This window comes from Papio anubis, chromosome 10 (genome assembly GCF_008728515.1).
Source record: "Papio anubis isolate 15944 chromosome 10, Panubis1.0, whole genome shotgun sequence".
NCBI classification, from domain to species: domain Eukaryota; kingdom Metazoa; phylum Chordata; class Mammalia; order Primates; family Cercopithecidae; genus Papio; species Papio anubis.
Window position 1 is genome coordinate 79,912,702 of NC_044985.1, and position 24,793 is coordinate 79,937,494.

General features: G+C 40.1%; 1 protein-coding gene across 8 annotated transcripts in view; it reads right to left on the reverse strand.

The window, feature by feature from the left end:
• The window catches only part of HECW2 (HECT, C2 and WW domain containing E3 ubiquitin protein ligase 2), a 390,676-nt gene that overhangs the window by 70,845 nt on the left and 295,038 nt on the right, over positions 1–24,793 (reverse strand). For all 8 annotated transcript variants that reach the window (XM_017946735.3, XM_017946736.3, XM_021923821.2 and 5 more), the window contains 4 exons: positions 21,592–21,777; positions 7,219–7,353; positions 3,422–3,524; positions 714–810 (listed from right to left, as the gene is read on the reverse strand). In XM_017946735.3, the coding sequence (XP_017802224.1) occupies positions 714–810; positions 3,422–3,524; positions 7,219–7,353; positions 21,592–21,777 (521 nt within the window). The remainder of the gene's footprint in view (positions 1–713; positions 811–3,421; positions 3,525–7,218; positions 7,354–21,591; positions 21,778–24,793) is intronic.

A 24,793-nucleotide genomic window follows, 5' to 3' on the forward strand; every position in this document is an offset into this window, starting at 1 on the left:
TTATTATGGAAAAATGTGAATACCAAATCTGGAACTCTACACATCTCAATTCAATAAACTGTATGCTACTTTTGCTTACTCAAGTTACACTCAAAAAGGTTATGTCATTAATTTCATTATAATCTGCACATCTAGGATAAACTCTTGGCTTAATTTTTTTGTGTTTTTTTCATATTTCTTTTTTTAAATAGGGTTCTGGATTGTTTAGTTGATTTTATTCAACCTTTTTTTTTTTTTGAGATGGAGTCTCACTCTGTCACCAGGTTGCAGTGCAGTGGCACGATCTCAGCTCACTGCAACCTCCACCTCCCAGGTTCAAGCGATTCTCCTGCCTCAGCCTCCTGAGTAGTTGGGTCTACAGGCACGCACCACCACACTCAGCTAATTTTTGTATTTTGAGTAGAGACGGGGTTTCACCATGTTGGGCAGGATGGTCTTGATCTCTTGACCTCGTGATCTGCCCATCTTGGCCTCCCAAAGTGCTGAGATTACAGGTGTGAGTCCCTGAGCCTGGCTGATTTTATTCAACTTTTATACTTAATAGAGAGAAGTCAGCACTGCAATACCTGGTGATGATGACAAAATATTTGCATACAAGATGTTTTAGCAAAGGATGTCAGAAAGAAAGAATAAATTTCCAAGACAAATATCAGTACAACTAAGATTTAGTTTGTGCTTATGCAACATGAACCAAATACCAATATTATTGTTACCTGAGTGAGTGATTCCTGGTAAGATCAGGTTGACGCTCCTGTAGAATTTCAAAGATATTGGGTTGACGTAGAAATGCAACAATCTTGTCATTGTAAGCTGAAAAAAAATCAGAAAAGACAACAATTTAAAAAATAATCTATTATTCGTTTTATGTATATAAATTCAAACTTGTGTATGTGTGTGTGAGGTGCAGTTGCGCTCTTTCACCTAGGCTGCAGTGAAGTGGCATCATCTCAGCTCACTGCAACTTCTGCCCTCACGGGTTCAAGCAATTCTCCTGCTTCAGCCTCCCAAGTAGCTGGGATTATAGGTGCCCGCCACCACGCCCAGCTAATTTTTTTTTTTTGTATTTTTAGAAGGGATAGGGTTTTGCCATGTTGGCCAGGCTAATATCGAACTCCTGACCTCAGTTGATCCACCTGCCTCGGCCTCCCAAAGTGCTAGGATTACAGGCATAAGCCACTGCGCCCGGACTATACATCCAAACTTTTCAAAATCATCTGTTTTTCAGCCAGGCATGGTAGCTTACGCCTGTAACCCCAGCACTTTGAGAGTCTGAGTTGAGAGGATCACTTGAGCTCAGGAGATTAAGACCAGCCTGGGCAACATAGTGAGAACGTGTTTCTACTGAAAAATAAAAAAATAAATGAAATCTGTTTTTCTGGCTAATATTACTTATACTCAAAGTTATAGTTTAGAACTAGACTGTGCTCACCACTGTAGGTGCTTACATTCCAATTTCTATCTAACCTTTTATATGATTATTGGACTTAGATCTGTTAGCTGTGGCTTAGTTAAACATTCTTAGTAAACTCATTTGATAAGCCATATTTATTATCAAATGGCAAGATGAGGTCACCAACGAGATTCTAGATCTTGATCATTTTAAGCTTACGAAAATCAGCCTCACAGAAATGACAAGTCAGAAATGAAAAACCATCTTCTGATTAATTAGTAGTCAGCCAGGGAGGTAGAAGAAATGCAAATCAAAACCACAATGAAATACCATCTCACACCAGTTAGAATGGTGATCATTACAAAGTCAAGAAACAACAGGTGCTGGAGAGGATGTGGAGAAATAGGAACACTTTTACACTGTTGGTGGGACTGTAAAGTAGTTCAACCATTGTGGAAGACAGTGTGGCGATTCCTCAAGGATCTAGAACTAGAAATACCATTTGACCCAGCCATCCCATTACTGGGTATGTACCCAAAGGATTATAAATCATGCTGCTATAAAGCACACGCACGCATATGTTTATTGCAGCACTATTCACAATAGCAAAGACTCAGAACCAACCCAAATGTCCATCAATGATAGACTGGATTAAGAAAATGTGGCACATATACACCATGGAATACTATGCAGCCATAAAAAAGAATGAGTTCATGTCCTTTGTAGGGATATGGATAAAGCTGGAAACCATCATTCTCAGCAAACTATTGCAAGGACAAAAAACCAAACACCGTATGCTCTCACTCATAGGTGGGAATTGAACAATGAGAACACTTGGATACAGGGTGGGGAACATCACACACCGGGGCCTGTCGTGGGATGGGGGGAGGGGGAAAGGATAGCATTAGGAGATATACCTAATGTAAATGACAAATTAATGGGTGCAGCACACCAACATGGCACATGTATACATATGTAACAAACCTGCATGTTGTGCACATGTACCCTAGAACTTAAAGTATAATAATTAAAAAAAAGAAACAAAAACGTTTTAAAACAAAGATAAATGGAGAGCTGGTCTAATTTTTTTTTTTTTGAGACTGAGTCTTGCTTTGTCCCTAGGCTGGAGTGCAGTGGTGCGATCTCGGCTCACTGCAACCTCTGCCTCCCAGGTTCAAGTGATTCTCCTATCTCAGCCTCCCGAGCAGCTGAGACTACAGGTGCATGCCACCAGGCCTGGCTAATTTTTTTTTATCTTTACTAGAGACGGGGTTTCACTGTATTAGCTAGGATGGTCTCGATCTGTCGACCTTGTGATCTGCCCGTCTTGGCCTCCCAAAGTGCTGGGATTACAGGCGTGAGCCACTGCGCCCGGCCAACCTAGTCTTATTTAAGACGGAGCACGGAGCCCATATGGCCTCCCACCAGTCTGTCCACTCCCCCTGCCTTAGGCACTTCAGGTTTGGCAACCACTGATCTACTTCAACCTCATCCTTTTAATAACAACTCAAGTTGTTTTTTAGGACTTTTTCCTACATTCATTTATTTTTATTTTACTATTTTAGAGGTTCTTGCTGCCTCCTATTTGTGACAAAAGCCCTTAAGAATGTGCTGTCTTTGATTGTTTATTTTGTGAGGCTGCTACAGATTCACACGCCATTTAAATTCTGTCTCAGCCTTAAATATATACTAAGTATATGCTTGTCCAAATTCTTAATTTATAATGATTGCATAACATATTACCTTAATAAATTATTTTTCCTTAACTTCAATAATCTAATATAATATCTCTACTCAGGAAAGGTAGGGTGCTATTAAAAAACAATCTCATCCTTTAGGATATTATAAGACAGAAGCCCTTTGAGACTCAAGTACATAGGATTTTGTTGTACATTTCTTAAGGATAATGCAGCAATTTCTCAATACAGGGCAAAAAGTAGCAGGCTAACAACAGGAGAAGTATCAGCACAGTGTACATGGTACAGATAATAGGACAAAAGGACAGATAATTTCTGGAAAGGGATGACATACCCACTGGAACCATGTCCTGGTACTGTGGCCTACTGACTGTATTGAATGTACTGGATGGCCTGGGAAGAACTGGTGGTCCTGCATGTCGAGAATCTTCTCCTACCTGCGAACAGAGGCATCTTTTATATTCTGCACCAAGAGCCAGAATGCTATGTATCAGCATCCCAAACCAAGTTGTTCAAAATATTAACAATGAGCATGGTGAAGTACCACTTGATCAGAACGGACACCAGCTGTGGAGCTGAAGCAGGGTTCTTAGTTATTGAAAGTCTTGTTTTAGTGGCTAAATGGGGAGGGGGGGAAGGATTTGAGGCATCCACATTCTTGAGAGGGGCTGGGGCAGTGACTCTTTACCAAGCGGCATAGAAGTAGTTCAATCTGCTTATAATTACGGAGGCTGCAGCAGCTAAACAGCAGACTTGTTCATCAGGACTAACTTCTGCGTTGACAGAGCACAGTCTGCAACAACACAATCAAAGGGAAGACTGAGTGGTATAAAATGTTTTGGGGCAGTGCCAAGATATTTCTTCTTTTGGCTGAGGCAAGCCAGGGAATTCCCTGGCTCAGCAGAGGAGGGGTTGAAGAGCAGCAATCTTCATGTGGGGTTCCGAGTTAGTATATTATCTCCTCAGGAGCAATTTTCTGTGCCTATTAGAACACCTGGTACAACAGATCTTTCTGGTTTGAGCCTCCCACACCAGGGTGCTAATAGGAACAGGTGTGGAGGAGCTAAATAGGGTTGTCCTAACCTGAATTATTTATTGCACCTAATATAGATTTAGAAACTCATACACACAAGTAGATAACCAAAAATACCCATCAACAGTCTTACCAGAAAACTCTAATGTTTTTTTCGCTTCTGCTTTAGCATTTTTCCCCATATTACAGAAGTCTTTTAAGATAATAGTAGAACAGTAGTATAAGAGAGAATAAGAAAAAATAACATACTGCACTGGATTTATAAACTGGGATTTTGAAAACAGACTTTTATTCCACCCACAACCATTTGCAGCCCTTTTATCATATTGCATCACTTGGGTATTTGCTGAAGATTTTTCTAACAACCTTAATGCTAGAAATATCTTCCCCACCCTCCACCGCTTGCTTGTCCTTTAAGAATGCTCTCACTCATTCTTCAAAGAGTAGTTCAAACAGCCCCTCCTCGACAAGGTCTTCCCTCTCCTTCAAGCCCAAGTTAAATACAACCTTCTCTGAGCTCCCACAGAACAAGCAGAACAAGCAGCTGCCATTGTGAACAGTTTATATTATTTGTCAATTATACCACAATAAAGCTAGAAAGATATAAATAAAAAGAAAAAAACATGATTATCTAAAGGTATATTTTTCTTTCCCAACTATTAAAAAAGAAAATTTACAAAGCATTTTTCATTCATATTTTTATTCATTTGTAGTATGGTTTCATGTTTTCCTTGCCTATTAAGAATGCGGGAAATGTGTGGGCCAGGCGTGGTGGCTCACACCTATAATCCCAGCACTTTGGGTGGCCAAGGCGGCTGGACACAAGGTCAACAGATCGAGACCATCCTGGCCAACACGGTGAAACCCCATCTCTACTAAAAATACAAAAATTAGCCGGGTGTGGTGGCAGGCACCTATAGTCCCAGCTACTCGGGAGGCTGAAGCAGGAGAATTTCTTGAACCCGGGAGGCAGTGGTTGCAGTGAACCAAGATTGCACCACTGCACTCCTGCCTGGTAACAGAGCAAGACTCAGTCTCAAAAAAAAAAAAAAAAGAAAAAGAAAAAGGATGCAGGAAATGTGTTATTTATTTGCATCCCTTATAACAGCAACCATTATGTTTCTTCATTGTAGTAGGTGTTTGGTGTTAGCTTGTTAGATGGAAAGGACATCAATCTTTCTACTGACTGGAATATTTGCTGAAGGAATACAAGATGGTGGCTGAAATGACTCATGTATGTAATTAGAAGTTTTCTCATCCTGCTTCTCTTGAGTTACTGGCTTTGAGGAATGAATACAGCTACTCTCTGGGGAGATCTGATCACTAAGTACAGATTGTTAGTCAGATATCTGATCATTTTGACACTCCAATATATACTTTCTCTCCTTACAGTATGTTGCCATGTCTCATCATTTCCCAGAAAAGCCAAAGGTCTTCTCTCTGAGACCTCAGTCCTTGTAACCAGACCAGCAGACAGTGGGCAATCCCTCAGAAGGGCAGCACTGCCAGATGTGCATGATTCCAACAGCCGTGTCAGAAAGGACACTCCCCTGGAAGGTTTAACAACGTGGAGGGCTGGACGCTCAGTCTGTATGGAGTTATCTCTGGGCCACTGCTCAGTTTCCAGCCATAGGAGGAAAAGCCTTAACGTATCCCTTAGGGTCCCTCTCTCATAAAGGCTACTACTACTAGACCATGAAAATAATTCATGTTCTAAGGTAGAGGGGCTGAAAAAAAATGAAAGTATAGCTATTAATCTCATGTATGTTTTCCCAGAAAAATAGTCCTGGCTAGACCAAACAGCCAGCTTCATACTGTGAAGTCATGATAAGGTGAGTGGTTAAAGGGCACGGGCTATGCAATAAAATATCAGACAGAGCCCTAATTGTGCTACACATCGCACACAAGGTCCAAAGGTGAGAGGTCTGTTCTGCTTTTAAGATGAATGCTGTTAGCGTCATTCAGTTCACCACTAATGGGTTACATGACAGCAAGGTAAAGATTTATTAGCTACTCATAAAACATAAATATTTTTGTACATACCTCATCCTGTAATATATTTGTATATCATTTTTATATGAGCTTCTCATGTGTACCCTTCTATATCTGCACTTACAACCAGTGAACACATGATGCATTGGAGCAAGTATGTAAATCATGAGGGGAAATTCCAAGAGCAGAATTTTGATGAATCAGATCCAGTTATTTACTGTATTCATATTTTTTCTTATGCAAAATATATGGCTACAAAGATATTTGATATACAATATAATATTGAAAACATGACATGCACATAGACACAGAAAAGGCATGTAAAGGCGGGTAAAGGATCCTAATTCTAAAGGGAATTTTCAGAGACAATGTAAATCAAGTGATGGTATATAATCAAATCATAAGCCCATAGGAAGGAGAAGAAAACTTGACTTAAGACATTTCTTTTATATATTTAAACTGCAAAAGGAAGAAGTGAAATAAGATTTGTTTTTTTGTGGTTTTTTTTTTTTTTGGTTAGGATATTAGAGGGCCCTCATGTGGTTACCATTGGTGCCTGCAAACTGGTTAAGCAGTTTTTAGCAATTCTTAGTTCAGCCCATTTTTTCCAGGCACATAAAGTATATAAAACAACTCTCTCAAAAATATCCTAATTTTAAAGAATACTAGTGAAGATTCCATAATCCCATAGCCCTGGATGAATATTTTAATGTAATATAGAACACCTCACTGAAGAAATTCTATATTTAACCAAGTTATATTCATCTCTTCCTGTGAGGCTGAAAATGGGTGTGCAAACAGGCTTATCAGCTCCCTGTCTTGAACATTTTAGTACATTATCAACTCCCTCTCACCTTCGTCTGAGTCAAAAAATCTTAAATTTCTTCAGTTTTTCCTCACATATCCTACCTTTTTAAATTTGTGATTTAGGCTGTATGTATTTCCAGAGAAGCCCTGTCAACATTTGAAAGCTTTTCAGCCTCTAAATCAAACTCAAAAAAACAAAACAAAAAAATACTTAAAAAAAAAAAATCCAATTCCTCAAACCATCACATTCTAGAAGCTTCTATCAACCAACAGGTCAGTCCCCAACATGCTTGACTCACCTCACCCGCACTGTGGCTGCGTTGCCTTGTCAGGTGTTGCCGATGAACCAGCGCACTTGTAGGTCTACTGCTCTGAAGTGGGAGCCGGGGATCAATGAAAGTGGTGGTACGGGAGTTGTGGTCCACAAAGAACGCCTAGGATACAATACACTGAGTCAAATACATGCCGCTCACATGTCTTAGCTGAGCTATAACATCAGACGGTCAGGAAAAGACTCACTTCTGAGTCACGATCTTAGCTCTATTTTCTCATAATTTTCAGTATTTGGGGAAATTTCTCCTTACCCCCACAGGACAGATCACATTAGAGAAAGCCAAGCTTAGATGAGATCCAGAACGAAGAGAGCAGGAAGGAACATTATGCTTGGTTTTAGGAAATACTCTACAAGATAGTCATCAAAGATATGATCTGAGAAGGAAGCCAGAAGAATGGACATTTGGGCTTCTCTTAACTGACGGTCTTTGAGCTCTTACTATCATAGGTGGTTATTATAAAGTTCTTACCACCTTGAAACTTTTAACCATCATTGACTTCTCTTCTTTTTTCCTTCTCCTATACAGTAAGCCACCAAATCCTTCTCATTTTCTCACTGTAGTATCCTCTATCTGTCCCCTCCCAGCCTGAACACCACCCCATTATTTTGGGACTTTATTTTATGTGTATAAGTACTGGTGGTTTCTCAGCTGCTCCACATCTCTATCACCATAGTCATTTAACTGGCCCATTACTACAGGAATATTCTTTCTAAATACATCAATTACACACCACCCAATCCAAAGCTTCTCGTGACTATCCATTGTCCACAGAAAAGACATTCCCACTCTTTGGTCAGTTTTTCATGACTCTTTAACAGTCTGCCTACATGCCTTTCCAGTTTAGTCACCCATTACACACCCATTCAAATTCATCACATACTCTCTAGAACTTTGGGCAAGCCACTTAAGTTCTCTGAGCTATATATTTCTTACAAAAACCTGTCTCTTTCATTCCTAACAAACATTTCTCCCCCACAATGTGTTAGGAGAGTGGAAGCCATGTCTGGCATGATCACTGTAGAATCTCTGGTAACATGAAATCACGAATGAGCATAAACCATTTACCTCAGCATTGCAGTAACATGAAATACAATGTAGCAAAGCATTTTTTGGTCTATTTGTTTAATTCTAAAACTATACAAGTGCTATCTATCATTATCCTTAGGGGCCCAATGTTGTAAGTTTTCAAAGTAAAATTTACTCAAGGTAATAATGAAACCCATTATCTTAAGTACAATTAGAAATTGTAAGTTTTCCATGATCAGATAGTTAATTAGGTCATCAAAGATGAAAGGGGCTATTAGGAGAGCCAGGAGACTCAGTACCTATAAACCAAGTGTCAAGGCACATGATGTATGCCAAATAACAGGCAAAAAGAACTGACCTTTCAAATCGATGGAGCTCAGTTAACAAAGTACCTTAACACCTAGAGATGAAGCTATCTAGGCAAATGCCAGAGGCAGATAGTATATTTATGCCTATTTAGAAAGCTACTTTCCCACTACGGAACCGAATGTTTCATATGGAACTGTATGTACATCATTAAGAAATGGGGCAGGTCCCATATAGAAAACATTTTTACATCTTTATAAAGAAATAACTTTAAGCAATGGATGTACCAGAAAACAAAGCAGAAAAATGGACAGAACAGGAATCTTTCCCAGTCCTTTCTCTTACTATCCAATTTCTGAGTACAAAAAATAAAGGCTTTGTGTGACATTTTGTCATCAGCCTTACATCCTGGGTAATGTTTCCTCTTCACTAACCTTGGGTGAAACATCCTTCTTCTCAGGTCTTGGAAAAAGTACTCCAGTGATAAAACCTGTGTGGACTTGCATTGACAGGTTCTGACCCCAAATGTCACATTGGTCCCATTTGGTTTGTGCTTCTAATACAATTGTCCACTATTTCTGCCACTATTCAAAATGTCATAAAATAGCAATTAAATTATTTTGTACCAATGGATGTGGCTAATACCTATTTTTAAATAATACATATTAGAACCAAACCCATATCCTCTTTATGTAAATGGAGAGTAACAAGCTTTTATTACTAACACAATCCTATTAACCATCTTGTTTAAGGGAAAAATACAAAGAGCATAAATTAGAATGGCCTATTTACCTAATTTCTCAGGAATGTTTTGAAGGGATGGGTGGTCATTAACGGTACAATGATGCACTTGTAATTATAAAGACAAATGGGTGTCTACATGTAGGTCAACCGTGATTTGCATGTAGTGTCATAGCCTAATGTGATTTTAAGAGGCTTGTCTAAAATCCATTCTCGAAAGAACTATACTGCAAAAGCCTTGAGAGTAGTGACTATCTTACTCACTCTGTTATCCCCAATAGCTTTTAGGGCTGTGCCTGGAAGAAAGAGGGTGCTCAGATAAAAACAAATTGCCAAAAACTTGAATTTCCAACCAAAATACAAGGAGACAACTAACAATTAACTAACCAAGTGTTAAAAAGCATGTTCTTGGGCCAGGTGCGATGGCTCACATCTGTAATCCCAGCACTTTGGAAGGCTGAGGTGGGTGGATTGCTTGAGCTCAGAAGTTCGAGGCCAGCCTGGGCAACATGGCAAAACCCTGTCTCTACAAAATACTCAAAAATTATCCAGGCACGCGATGGCGGACACCTGTAGTCCCAGCTACTTGGGAGGCTGAAGTGAGAGGATCATTTGAGCCTGGGAGGTGGTGATTGCAGTGAGTCAAGATTGCACCACTGCACTCCAGCCTGGGTAGGTGATAGAGTGAGACCCCATGTAAAAAAAAAAAAAAAAAAAAAGCACGTTCTTTTACAAAAATACTGAAGATTTGGGGGAAAAAAAAATTGAGGGAAGCTAAAGACCCTAAAACCACAAACAGAAGATTTTAAAAATCCCATTGTAAATATGGATAAAGTACCAGGTTAAAAATTGAGAAGTAGGAGGCAACATAATGATTAAATGCTTGGAATTTGGAAAAAGACAAGCCTGGTTCTGAGCTCTAGTTTGCTACTTGCTAATAATGCCACTTTGGGCAAACTAGTTAAAATTTTTAAACCTCGGTTTCTTTTCCTGTTAAATGAGGATCATAACTACATTAAAGGAAGGTTAACTGAGATGGTTCATATGAATTTTTGAGCATGCTGCCTGTGACATCTCAAGTATGAGGTACTATTATTATCACAAATAATAGTTTCCTTTTCTGAAACCATTTCCTAAGGATCACAATGTTTCTTGCTAAAGCCCATATACAAGGCTCAAAAAAAGGAGGACCAGTGAAAACTGTTTGTTACCAGGCTCCTTGTAAGTATGTGTGGCCAAGACTAAGTTCTGACCAGTAAGATGTAAAACATGGTACTTCTGGGAAATCTCCTGATGAAGGATAGATGATCCCTCGTTCTGTTCTTCGCCTATCTTACTCTCTGAAACATAAATTTAATAGTGGAGCTCCAGTAGCCATACTGAACCATGGGGATTGTTGAGGAAAAGAATCAAACTCTGTAAAATACTTGAAGAGATTTATTCTGAGCCAAGCATGAGTGGCCAATGGCTTGTGACACAGCCCTCAAGAGATCCTGAGAATGTCTACCCAAGGTAGACTTGGTGTTATACATTTTAGAGAGGGCTAAGGCACCAAAAACACATGCAAGATATATGTTAGTTCAGTCTGGAAAGGCAAGACAACTGGAAGTAGGGGTGGGGGCGATTCTAGGTCATAGGGAGATTCAAAGATTTTCTGTTCGGCAGTTGGTTATTATCTAAAGATCTGGATGGAATCAATAGAAAGGAATGTCTGGGTTATGATGAGGGTTGTGGAGACCAAGGTTTTATCATGCAGATGAAGCCTCCAGGTAGCAGGCTTCAGAGACAAAAGGCTGTAAATATTTCTTATCAGACTCAAAGGGTCTGTTCTATCAGTTTTAAGGTCTCTGTTGGTGTTAACGCCGGTCAGCTGTGAGGCATATCCAACCCCTCCCACTTTCCATCACGGCCTGAACTAGCTTTTTTAGGTTAACTTTGGAATGTCCTTGGCTGAGAGGAGGGGTGCACTCAGATGGCTTAGGGGCTTAGAATTTTATTTTTGGTTTACAAGATGAAGGATGGCTGAGCAAAAAGTTGGAAGGAGCGGTCGGGCGCAGTGGCTCACACCTCTAATCCCAGCACTTTGGTAGGCCAAGGTGGGCAGATCACGAGGTCAGGAGATCGAGACCATCCTGGCTAACATGGTGAAACCTCGTCTCTACTAGAAATGTACAAAAAATTAGCCAGGAGTGGTGGCGGGCACTTGTAGTCCCAGCTACTCGGGAGGCTGAGGCAGGAGAATGGTGTGAACCCAGAAGGCAGAGGTTGCAGTCAGCAGAGATCGTGCCACTGCACCCCAGCCTGGGTGACAGAGCAAGACTCCATCTCAAAAAAAAAAAAGTTGGAAGGAGCTGGGGCTCTCACAACATGATGAACTCCCTGGTCAACCCTAGACTGCCTACCTCTAAACATCTTTATCGAGAGAATACACTTTTTTTTTTTTTTCAGATGGAGTCTTGCTTTGTTGCCCAGGCTGGAGCACAGTGGCACCATCTTGGCTCTCTGCAACCTCTGCCTCCCAGGTTTAAGTGACTCTCCTGCCTCAGCCTCCCAAGTAGCTGGAATTACAAGCACGCACCACCACACTACCACACCTAATTTTTTGTATTTTTAGTAGAGACAGGGTTTCAGCATGTTGCCCAGGCTGGTGTTGAACTCCTGACCTCAGGTGATCCACCTGCCTCAGCCTCTCAAAGTGTTGGGATTACAGGCGTGAGCCACCATGCCCGGCAAGAATACAATCTTGTACATTAAAATGTATATGGGTTTTGCACCACAATACAGTTAAATCAAATCCTACTGGAAACACTGAAGTTTCCACACTGCAGAGGAAAGACAGTCTCTCTAAAAGAAAAATCAGAAAACACCATTATATGTAGGGATTTTCCCTATTTGGTGAATAGTGATATATCTATCATTCACCTTTAATACAGTTAGAATACAATTCCCAATTTAAGTAAAATGTACAGTTGGGAATTTATCAAGCTGGGATTTGAACCCATATTTCTGTCTGACCCCAAAGCCCAATGAGCAATACCTTTTCCCCCACCTCTCTTCTTTTCATACATCATCTCCTTTTTTCCATTCTGCTTTCTGCCTACCATCTTTTCCTTTTTATGTTCTTCCCACTCCCCTCACACCTTATATCATACTTTATTTTAGGAAAACATTTCAGTAGGTATTGAATGAGACTGACAGTAACAGCCACTCACAGTGCTTGGCCTCACCAGTTTCAACACTGCAAAATTTCAAGTGGAAAGACTGCTACTGATCCTAGACAGCATGCTCTACATACTATGCCCAATTCTCATTGCTAATCTGTTGGAAAGATGGCCATGGGTGGAAAATAGGTCCTATTTGTATCCCACAAGGGGCTCTATTTCAGAGTCAAATGGAATGTGTATATTGTTTACACATGCTTTTTATGTCTGCCAAGTACTTGGGGGAAAAGTCTTGATTAAGACCTCCATCAAAGCCACACAGCTAGGGCACTGACTGAATATAGCACTTCTAAGGAGCAATCCCTTGGTGTGAGTTTTGGCTCCGCTCTGGACCCACTGTGTGACCTTGGACAGATGTCCTTAGAGCTTTGCTTTATTCACTTAAAGGAGATTACTCAGGTCACAGTTGAATTGTGAAAAATAGATTCTACTTTAAAACGAAGAGGAGAGCACGCAAAGTCCAAGCATGGCATTTCTATTTGTGACACACATATCAATTATGTCAGGAAAATGGATCACTTTCCCACAGGAAGTGCTACCTAGTTCAAGCCAGCAATGAAGCTGACCTAGTAAATTTGGATCACTTTATGTCACAATTTTTGAATAGCCTTCAATTATTTATGAAAGTATCTACCATGTATTAATAAATACTGTCTAGAGGAGAGTATGTTGATAATGCAGACATGAAAAAAGAAATCGTATGGAAAAATAGATCATTTTCACATTGGTCACTAGTAAAGCAAATTTTGAACAACATTGATTCCCTAATGCTAAGTTTCATTAAGGAAATTCACTCAAGCTTTACAGTGCTGGGCCAACTAACAACTCAAAAACTGAAAGGAATGCAAATACACAAACTTGAATCTCATTTTTTAAAATGTCTACCCTTTCACAGCTTCGGGCCATAGTCAGAGTCAAAAAATATGGGCTAGTTGGAGCCAAGTGGTATTTTAGTGAAGCCAAACAAAATACAATTTTTTCTTTACACAATTCTTTCTTTCATTCTTTCTTTTTTTAAAAAAACAACAAACTCCTATTATTTTAAGAAAAGAAAAAGCCATCACTATTTATGAAGAAATACCAATCTCAGGCTCAACGAATCTAAGTTAAAGAAGTTTGAAATTGTTTCCAGTTACTATTTTACCACTAAGCAATACATATTAAAAGGCTATGTAAACAAAATAAAACAAAAAGTGCTTGCAACTATGCTACAGAAAGACAGAACATCTGATCTTCCATTTTTCTTTCTATAAACAGTGATGGAAACAGTGAAAGGACAATAATTGATAAGCCAGAAGCACTATGTATTGTATCTATTCTAAATTCTGGTTTCTTAGCCTACAAAGTCTTAGAAGTGCTCAAATAAGGGTTCATTGTAATCTACTTTCATTTTCTAAAGATTGTATTTACTTACCCATTCTCTTCCTTCCAACTTATAACTCTCTTCTCAGCTTCTGGCTCCTTCCCCCAAGATTCTCCCAGTTATAAGGAATAAACAAGCTATTATTTTCTCTACATTATATCTTAGACAAACTCTGTCACAAATAGTGGAGACGAAAAGGGCTGAATGATACAGCTTATCCTCAGTAAAAAATCGTCATGCTAACTTGGTTCTTTTGAAGGAATCAGTAGTCCCAATTATTTCATGACATCTGTATAAGTCACAAAAACGGTTATAGAAAAGTATTACATTTAACTGCTATGACTGTAGCTCTAAAGGTGCTAGGAGAGGAAACAGGGATTTGTGGTACTTGGGCCAGAGTCCTGAAAACAGACGATTAGTAGCTGTGGACAAATATAATATAAGTACCACACTTTGATGTAAAATGTTAGCTAAGGGAGTGGTATTTTATGTGTTGGGAGTGACAGTATTTAGGTATTCAACCTAACGTAAGAGGGGAGCCAGTGGTATGTTGGAGATAGCTTGTACCAGCTCGTGAAAGCTAACTGTAATTTTAAGGAATTCTGTGAGCAGGTTGATGTGATGCTGACAGCATGTAACTGACCATGTTGGGAGAATTTACACCATGAAAATTGGCAAGTGCTACAAATCAGCCCTCCTCCCCACCTGCCCCAGAGAGCAGATTGTTCAACATTTCCCAGCTTACAGCTGTGGAAGACTGGGAATATAGTTATCCAAATTATCACATTTCAGGTGGAGTAGAAGGGCATTACCATGAAATGTTGAAATCATATATATATATATATATACACACACATATATATATGTATATATATGTATGTATATAACCCATGCAGGTCATAAAGACAACTGTTAAAAAAGAAAAGGCAAAAGCCATCTCTGTACTTAGGCAATTCCTTCAAGATTCCATGAGTCTACCATTTTACTCAGAAATTTATTCATAAAACTGATCTCTGCTCTATTCTCTCATTCAAAAAGGTACATAACCCCTAGACAGTTTATTTTTGCCATTTGCCTTCTATGTATACTTATGCATTATTTTTTTCTAACATATTTTTACCTTTTAAAATAGACAAGAAGTCCTTAAAAACCAAGTGCTATCTATCAATTTATAGTTTAATTCCATCAACAGCTAGATTGCTGCATAACTTAAGGTAATTAAACCAGGTGCCCACCACAAGAGGTATTTGTTGTTTCCAAGCAATTAAAAATGTATCACAAAAGTGACAAATGTGGTGGTCAAGTAGACAACTTATTTTTCAAAATGTAGCACTTATCTTGCTAAGAGACTTTTGAAATTATAGTAAGTTGTGGCCTCCAAATATTAAGTTGCACTTTACTCAATGAGCTAAATAGGACTTGACCCAGTAAATACTTGCCATTGGTTTCATGCAAGATTGAAACCAGGGTCTAGGTCATTACTGAAACAACTGTAGCCACACAGGCTATTAGGGTCTGGTAAAATGAGAATTCTCCAATCGGCTCAGCCTGTGGTAATTTCTACCATACAAATATTTGTTCTGTTCTAAAATCTGTCCTCGTGACCATAGCTGCTATTTGCTGTGGTTCTCAAAGTTGAGTATTTGGACCATTCTGATACTTAAACTCCCAATCTGACACCCCAAGTCAAAACCTCTAGAGTTACAAAGCTTGGACATAGAAATGGAAGCCAATTTAGCTGGGAGATATTGTAACACATGATTTCTGAAGGGAAAAACACAAGAAACTATGGGAAAGATATTTCACTTTAAATAAGAAGATGGTTCCCATTATACATTTTTATTTTTTAAAATCCCATGACATGTATGATATGTCACTTATAAAGTTCAAAGTTTCTTTGCATCTCGATTTAGGCCCAAAGAGAATAATGCGGGGAAAAAACCCTGAGTTAATATTGTTTGAGAGTCTAAAGCAAAGAGGCAGGGGGAAATAGTCCATATTTAACATCTTAAAGAGAATTTTTTAAAAAACAGAGACTTTTTGGCCGGGCGCGGTGGCTCATGCCAGTAATCCCAGCACTTTGGGAGGCCAAGGCGGGTGGATCACAAAGTCAGGAGATCGAGATCATCCTGACTAACACAGTGAAACCCCGTCTCTACAAAAAATACAAAAAATTAGCCGGGCGTGGTGGCGGGCGCCTGTAGTCCCAGCTAGTTGGGAGGCTGAGGCAGGAGAAAGGCGTGAACCTGGGAGGTGGAGCTTGCAGTGAGCCCGCGCCACTGCACTCCAGCCTAGGTGACAGAGCAAGACTCCATCTCAAAAAAAAAAAAGAAGAAGAAAAAGACTTTTTTCCCCCCCAAAATTAAATCAAATAAGCCCATTATGTAAACTTGAGAAATAACAACTTTCACAGTTTTGTTTACTCATTATCCAAGTCATTTTGTAGCATTCTCTCAGTTTAACTCTCTGCAGTGTAGTATCCACTGATTTCATTGAATTGTTATGTTTCTCCTGAAATTCACTCATTATTTCTTCACAGGAACCAGAAATACCCACCTGGTGCTTTCCTGTCTCTGTGCCTTTACTTTGGGTGTTTTCCCCACCCCATTCCTATTTTTTCTCTCCTCCAAAATCTCTTTTAACCAAACTTCAACCCCTCATTTAAAGCTCACCTCAAATACTGCTGTTACTATGAAAACTTTCCAGGTATCTCATGCCAGAAATAAGTCATTCGACAGTGGACCCTTGCATAGCACAAATCAGTGCTAAGGCGCACATTCTTTTATAATTCAAAGAAGAGGCATTTAGGGTAAAAGAGCAATGTTTAGGAAAGGAATGGTTAGTGGCTTTACACAGGAAGGGCATGATTTTGTGCCAAAGTGTGGATCTGATTTCAGTTCCAGTTCTAAGTTATTTGGCTTTCAAGAATGTTTCTAAAACCTTACTTTCATGATCATGGCTGATGGAGAATACAACCACCAGAGTAGATGTCCACTGGTACAGCAAGAGAATAAATCCACTGAGACACCACAGTATCAGAGCACTCATCGTAGAGAAACAGAGAACATTCCACGTCATTATACAGGTGTAAGGCAGGAGCAAACAGCCCAGGCCAGACGACCCTGCAGCAATCAAGAACGACGTGGACAGCAAAGAACTGTAACACCAAAAAGAAACCCTGCTGTGAAAATACCAGACCGCCATGGTTCAGGGAGACCAGCAGTTCCTTAAGAGGAGGAATAGGACGCTGACATGAATTCTACAGTATATCCCTTTTACATCATCATGTATTTCCTATAAGAGTAAGGATTCGTCAATTAACAAATCTGTATCATTTTCACGAAATGCCAAACTGATGAAACTTTTTAGTTACTGTTCTATATAGATCCCTGCTTCTACCTCTAAATTTCAGTAAATTATGAATGATAATAATACCTACCTTACAAATTATCAGGAGGCTCCCACAGCATCCTGCCAAACCCTTACTTTCTTCATTATAATTGCTGAAGCTATCCCTTCACCCTCCTTACTGGTGAGAGGCAGGAGAAGAGCACAGACTCTGGAGCTGGACTGCCTGGGTTCAAATCCAATTCCACCACTTACTAATTGTGGGACCTTGGTCAATTCACTTAATCACGCTGTGCCTCAGTTTCCTCTTCCATATAATGTCGATAAAAATAGCACCTATCTCCAGGCTGCTGTGAGCACTAAATGAACTAGTGTCTGGCCCAGGGGCAATGCTACACACTCCAGAATGCTACATTAAGTGGTAAATTTTTATCATTGTTAGCACAATGGTGCACACCTCAGAAGTGTTGCTGAATGACTAAATAAGTGAAAACACGAAAGGAAGATGTTACACTAGAGAAGACAAGATGGAGGCAAATTTCAGCCTGAGAACATTCCTGTTAAGCATCATTTCCTTTCATGTAGATGAGGATATGGACATCCTGTTCCATGTCAACTCTAAAAATCAGTTATCACTGTGGGAAAATAACTTCATAATAGTTAATAGCTTTTGATGTTGCATTACATGAAAAATGTTTTCTCCGTTCAAATGTTCTAGAAGCACAGCAACTCATTTTTAAAAGGGGTTAGCCAGGCAGGGTGGCACGTGCCTATAGTTCCAGCTACTGGGGAGGCTGAAGTGGGAGGAGTGCTTGAGCCCAGGAGTTCTGGACTACAGTGTGCTATGCCAATCAGGTGTCCACACTAAGTTCCCCATCAATATGGTGGCCTCCTAGGAGTTGGAGATCACCAGGTTGCCTAAGGTGGGAGGGACCAGCCCAGGTTGGAAATGGCACAGGTTGAAACTCCCATGCTGATCAGTAGTGGGATCATGTCTGTGAATAGCCACTGTACTCCAGCCTGGGCAACACAGCAAGATCCAGTCTCTTAAAATAAATATTATTAAATTCAATTAAAAGGGGCTAAAATTCCGGGGTTGAAAGAAAACCTATTAGCTGCCTATTCATAAGACAGGAGACAGGACTCCTAACATGCTGCCCAAAGCAGAGTCGCCGGATAGACCAAGCGCCAGCCTTCCTGAATGTTCCTTTACGTTATTTTAATCTACCGGAAGCTGGTGACTTGGAAAGAAACTTACATGGGAGAATCACACAGAGATAAACTTGCTTTAGTTAAGGTATCCAGCTTAGCTAAAAATCGTATTAAAGTCTTAATGCATGACAGAGAGAGATCAGGCTAAAGTGATAAGCTTTTGGGTCTGTCTACTAATCTGTCTTGTCCACAAGGCAGGGGTCCTTCAAGTCTTTCACCCCAAACAGCATTCTAATGTAAAAGCCAGCAGCAGATTGTGAGGTCAGCTCTCCACTAGCCTACACTCAAGGTTCTGTACAATGCCAACTTCAAGTTGTAACACCCAGATTAGTAAAAACATCCCCAGAGAATAGGATGTTTTGGATAGTCATGTCATGAACATTGTTGAGATAATGTTTACTCCTGTTTAACCACCAAAACTTTTTTTTTTTGTTTTGTTTTTCAATTGATTTAGAAGTTTATTTTGCCAAAGTGAAGGACATTCCCAGAAGAAAAGAGCACGGAATCACAGAAACAGTCTGTGGTCTGTGCCTTTATCCAAAGATAATTTTGAGGGCTTCAATATTTATTTATTTATTTATTTTATTTATTTTTTAAATTAATTTATTATTATTATAATTCTTTAAGTTGTAGGCATGCATAAACGGCAGGTTTGTTACATATGTATACTTGTGCCATGTTGGTCTTTGCTGCACCCATCAACTCAAGCTATTTACATCAGGTATAACTCCCAAATGCAATCCCTCCCCGCCCCCTCCCCATGATAGGCCCCGTGTGTGATGTTCCCCTTCCTGAGTCCAAGTGATCTCATTGTTCAGTTCCCACCTATGAGTGAGAACATGCGGTAACCACCAAAACTTTGATAAAAGCTATGAGACAGAACTCGTTCTTAAGAATACATTACAACTCTTCTTCAATAGTATCCTAAATGTAATTGAAACTTTTTTCAAGGTCCAGGGGTTAGTAAAAGAACCTCTCTCCTAAAGTGTGTCTGGCAAGGTATGACTGGCAAGAAGGGACTAACCCCTGCCTTAACAAGTTAAATCTCAACACAGAGCAGAAACAGATGCAGCATTATCCATTATCTTAACTTGGGTTTTCCCTGGACCTCTGATTCTCCAATGAACACAGCTCCCTCATTCATGATTTCAGGTAAAATCTTGTCAGAGCTGAAAACAGATGAATTCTTGTTGTGCTACTACTCTTTAATACCCAGGTATAATACTACCAGTATTTTTCAAAGTCCTTACTTGGACCATCTATGCCCTTCCATCCAACGGAACATTTACAGACACTGGGCTCTCAGGCTGTTGAACCAAATGCAGTACCAGCAAAGCCGTATCTTCCCCTGGTGTCCCTGCTTCCAGCGTAGTGTTCTGAAAAGGCTTCTCTGTCATGCCCATTTGACTCTAATTCAGTGTCATTTTACTTGTGGTCCAGGGACATAATCACAAGCCCAATTCTCTTTCACCTCTCCTAAACTTCGTGCTTGCCACTTCTAATCTTCTCTTGGCTGGGAATTAGAGGTTTATTAAAAACATTTGCAGGATGAGAGTTTGAGGGCTCCTCCCACGCATTAAAATACATGCATTTTCTGACAACCATTTTGGCTGCTCATAGGTTCTCAGGTAATACTGCTGGAAGCTGAGTTCAGGATAAGTAAGAGGCTACTGTGGTAAAGGTCCCTCTGCTAGAGGGAACTTTGGAGCAGGGATGGCATTTACTGAGTACTTTACGTGCTCCATTTGCCTTGAATATGGATATACTTTACTCCTTACTTCTTTCAGGTATTTGCTCACCTATGGCCTTATCTGTGACACCTTCCCCAACCACCCTCTATGAAATAACATTCTCCATTCCTGTCTTTCACTAGACCTCATTTGTTGCTTTATTTTTAATCATAGCATTAATCAGCTCTTGGTATACAAAGAATAGTATGTTTGTTTATTTGTCTATTGCCTGTCTCTGAGACATGAATGCTGCATTCATGAGAATGGCAGTTCCACAAAGTAGTTGGCTTATCTGTTTTGCTTAGGTACTCAATAAATATTTGTTGAACAAACACTCCAAGGGTTGTTAAATACATTAAATATGCCATTTTAATTTTCCCTACCCTTCAAGTCACATATTCCCAGACTTTTTATAGACAGAGAAACTGAAGTTGGTTACTCAATACTTGGAGAGCATAATGTCATGGTTAAGAGCATGGTTCCTGGAACCAGCCTGGCTGGCCTACAGCATGGCTCAGCCACTGCCTGTCTCTATGATGTCAGCCAAGTCATTGAACCATTCTGGACATGGAGCTGCTTATCTGTAAATGGCAATAATGATAGTACTGCTTTACCAAAGTTGTGGTGAGGGCCTTCTATCTATAAAGAGCTTAAACAGTTCAGGTCTCATAGTAGGTACTACATAAGAGTTACATAAATAAAAATTAAATCTTAGCTGAGGGTCACCTTATAACAAGCACTAACTTTCTCATTCTGATTTCTTACTCATAGAATGACTTCCTGATTGTAACCAGGCTTTCCGGTTCATCCATCTACAGAGGAAGTACAGAGGTAGCTATTCTGGCCTGTGTTGCACAGTTACATATTTCTTGTCATAAATTAATCAGTGAGTTTTGGTTAATGTGCTAACAAAATCACGGTTCTGAACCAGTAAGACTGAGGCCGAAGCCCAGACAGTGTCACAAAGACACACCTCATGCAGTTGCTTGGTTAGTGACCTCCTAGCCACCTTCTCCAAACAAGACCACAATTTTTTATTCAAATATCTACAACACAAGCTGAGTCACTAGGGAGAAGGAAGCACTGCCTGAGAACCCTTTTCTCTAATCAGCAGAGCATGGAGAGAGATGACAGGCAGGAGAGTTTCCAGGGAGAAGCGAATGCTTTGCCAGCCTCACAGCCCTCCCTCCGCTCCCTCCACGACTTCGGAATGGCACAGTCACTGTTTGTGGTCACAAACAACCTGCTGTCCAGGTTTCACTTGAACAGAAGGTGGAATGTTTCACCTCACAAAGAGCCTTGGCCCTCACTTGAAGGATAGAGCCAAGTGCCGAAGCCACAAGCAGCCCACAGGCATTCGGCACACCCTGAGGCATCTCCCTCATGTTACCTTGCCCTGGTGATCATGTTTCATTTCCCATCCCCGCGGCAGCTCTAGCTGTTTGTTCGCGAACATGTTGAGGAATCCCACAAGGTCCCGGTTATGCTGGTAGCGTTCAAAGTGGTGGGTGTCCCGCCGGACTTTGGTGATCATGTGCTTCAAACACGTGTTGTTTGTAAACATGCGGTAGGCACTCTAAACAAAAGAATGGAGAACCCATGTTAACTCACTTGTGACATGCAGAAGCACCAGAAATACTACACATGGGTATGGCTACTCTTCCAATAAGTAATGAAATGCATATATAGGCTTCGACAGAATTCTAGACCCACGTATGGAAACAGCAGACAGAGCAAAATATCTTGGACAAAAGAAAACATAAAGACCACAGAAGGTAAGGCAGTCTCCACAGCTGATGTCTAGGTCTCTTCTTTTAAATTTTTTTTTGTATTTGAAGTTCTGGGGTACATGTACAAGATGCGCAGGTTTGTTAAATAGGTAAATGTGTGCCATGGTGGTTTGCTGTACCTATCAACCCATCACCCAGGTATCAAGCCCAGCATGCATTAGCTATTTTTTCCTAATGCTCTCCCTCCCCCAACCCCACTCCCCAACAGGTCCCAGTGTGTGTGATGTTCCCCTCCCTGTGTCCATGTGTTCTCATTGTTCAGCTCCCACTTATAAGTGAGAACATGCGGTGTTTGGTTTTCTGTTCCTGCGTTAGTTTGCTGAGGATAATGGTTTCCAGTTCCATCCAAAGGACATCATCTCATTCCTTTTCGTGGCTGCATAGCATTCCATGGTGCATGGTGTATACATACTACATTTTCTTTATCTAGTCTATCATTGATGGATATTTGGGTTGATTCCATGTCTTTGCTATTGTGAATGATGCTACAATGAACATATATGTGCAGGTATCTTTGTAATAGAGTGATTTATATTCCTTTGGGTCAATACCCAGTAATGGGATTGCTGGGTCAAATGATATTTCTGGTTCTAAATCTTCAAGGAATTGCCACACTGTCTTCCACAATGGTTGAACTAATTTACTAAAGAACAAGCATGTTGTGGAGTCTCACTACACATGGGCCATTAAATCCTGAAGCTGGTTTTAGGAAAGAAACACACAGTCAAAATTACACGACACTGGAGATGAATATGCCACCTTACAGAGAGCCCTGACATAGCCAGTTTCTCCCCCAGTATTGGACTAGGTTATTGGCTCTTTGAGTGAGTGCCAGATGACACAAGTAGTATATACTTTAGGGCCAAGTTGCATGGAAAAATGCTTGCCATATATTTCTATACTAGAAGGACATGCAATGGAATGAGCTGCTCTCACTGACCATCACACTCAACTGAGATCACAATAGACTGAGGTTTTAGAATCTCACCCTTCATAGAGGCATATAAGCTTGGTGAATGGAATAGCAGGCTGAGGTGCCTAGGCTGTACATCTCATTCTTTTTTCTTTTTCCCTCTTTTTCCCTGTGTATATTTGGTTGGATGTATATAAATGAAATGCAAGTTAAAAAAAACTCCACTACACCACCACACAGAAAAGCGATTGTTTTATCTAAAACCTTACAGTCTTCATTTCTATCTTTAAAGATGATTCCACAAACTGATTATAAGTCATGATTGTCCACATATGAGTCAGTCAATAAATATTTATTGCACAATACCATGCACAAAACAGCAGAAGAGGAATAACTGTATGGCAGCTGTTTCCTTGAATCATCAGAGGGAATATGATATTCATGAAACTGACCAGGCCGTGAATGATCTATCCTGGAACTGTATTCTTCTCAGATTGATTCAAAGGGCTTTGGATTCCTTTTATCTTTAGTGTCTCAGGGACACTAGACTGAGTCTGGAGGTCTTCCAGCTTTATGTGTTCTGTTATCTATTTTAGTCTACATTGTATGGGTTCTGTTATCTATTTTAGTCTAAACTTTATGGGTTCTGTTATCTATTTTAGTCTAAGACAGCCCAAGGCAAACCACAAGGACTCTAAAGTCTCTGGAAATGATTTCATTTTAATAAACATTTATTGTCTTTGCTGTGCCCAGTACTGTGGTCATTATTAGGGATCAAAAGAGGAATGAGTATGAAGACAGTCAACAGTACTCCAGTCTTTCTAAGATCCCTCAAGATGTGTCATGTCCAGGTCAAAGCATTTATTGCTGATGTGAGTCCCTCTAGAGCTTTCTTCCCTTTGACACAGCAACTGGCAATGTTTGAACAGGGATGCTCCCCAGTCTGGCTCCCTGGGTCCCTGAGTGACCAGAGGGACCCTGATAACCTGACTTGGAATGAGAAGTAATCCTTCGTTAGCTTAAGCCACGGAGATTTGTTGGTCATTATTGCTGAAGTACAACTTAAACTATTCTGATTGATTCACCATCATTAAATACTTGTTCCCTATCAAAACAAATTAAAGGAAAGACGAAAGGAAGGGAGGAGGAACGGAAAAAGAAAGAAGACCACAATGAACCATCCTTGAACCTTAGTTCCTCAGTACTCTTGAATATAAAGTACTTTGGAGTCATATTTCAACCGACAGTCTAAATGAGAGGAGGTTTTGATGGCTGTGAGCAGTTGCGTGGTTCAGAGCAGAGAGTACTGTCAATGCAGGCAGGCCTATGCAGGGGCTCTGGGCAATTAGAGAGCATGAGAGAACAGGAAAGTGATACCATGAAAGCAGAGAAGGAAATAACAGAAGTTGGGCAATGTCAGAAAAAAAGCTAACTTCAGCTAAGTAATAGTTTTGCCTCTATTGGCTGACTGCTTTGAGTTTTAAATACAATCAGCAAGGCAACTGTTTTCTACATTTGGCTCAGTGTTGCTGATATATTTTCACATAAGTCATTGCAAGTTAGAGTCCTGAGACCACACTAGTTTGTGTAGGGATCATAGTGAGCTTTCAGGTCTAACCACCTAAGAGCAAAACAAATATTAAATCTCTTCAGGGAAAAATTATTTGGGGGATAATTCTGTCAGATAAATCATTACATTAACTGTTGTTCTAAATAGGTATACCTTTTTGTCGCCTTCACTGCTCCCTCTTCTCACTAAAATAAGTAAATAGGCCACATTCTGATTTCTTATCTAGAGCACCAGAAATGCTCCTCACTTTGTTAGAAAAGAACTTCATTAGGGCAAGAAGTAGTGGCAATTAAGTTAAGAAACCCATCCCAACCTCAGG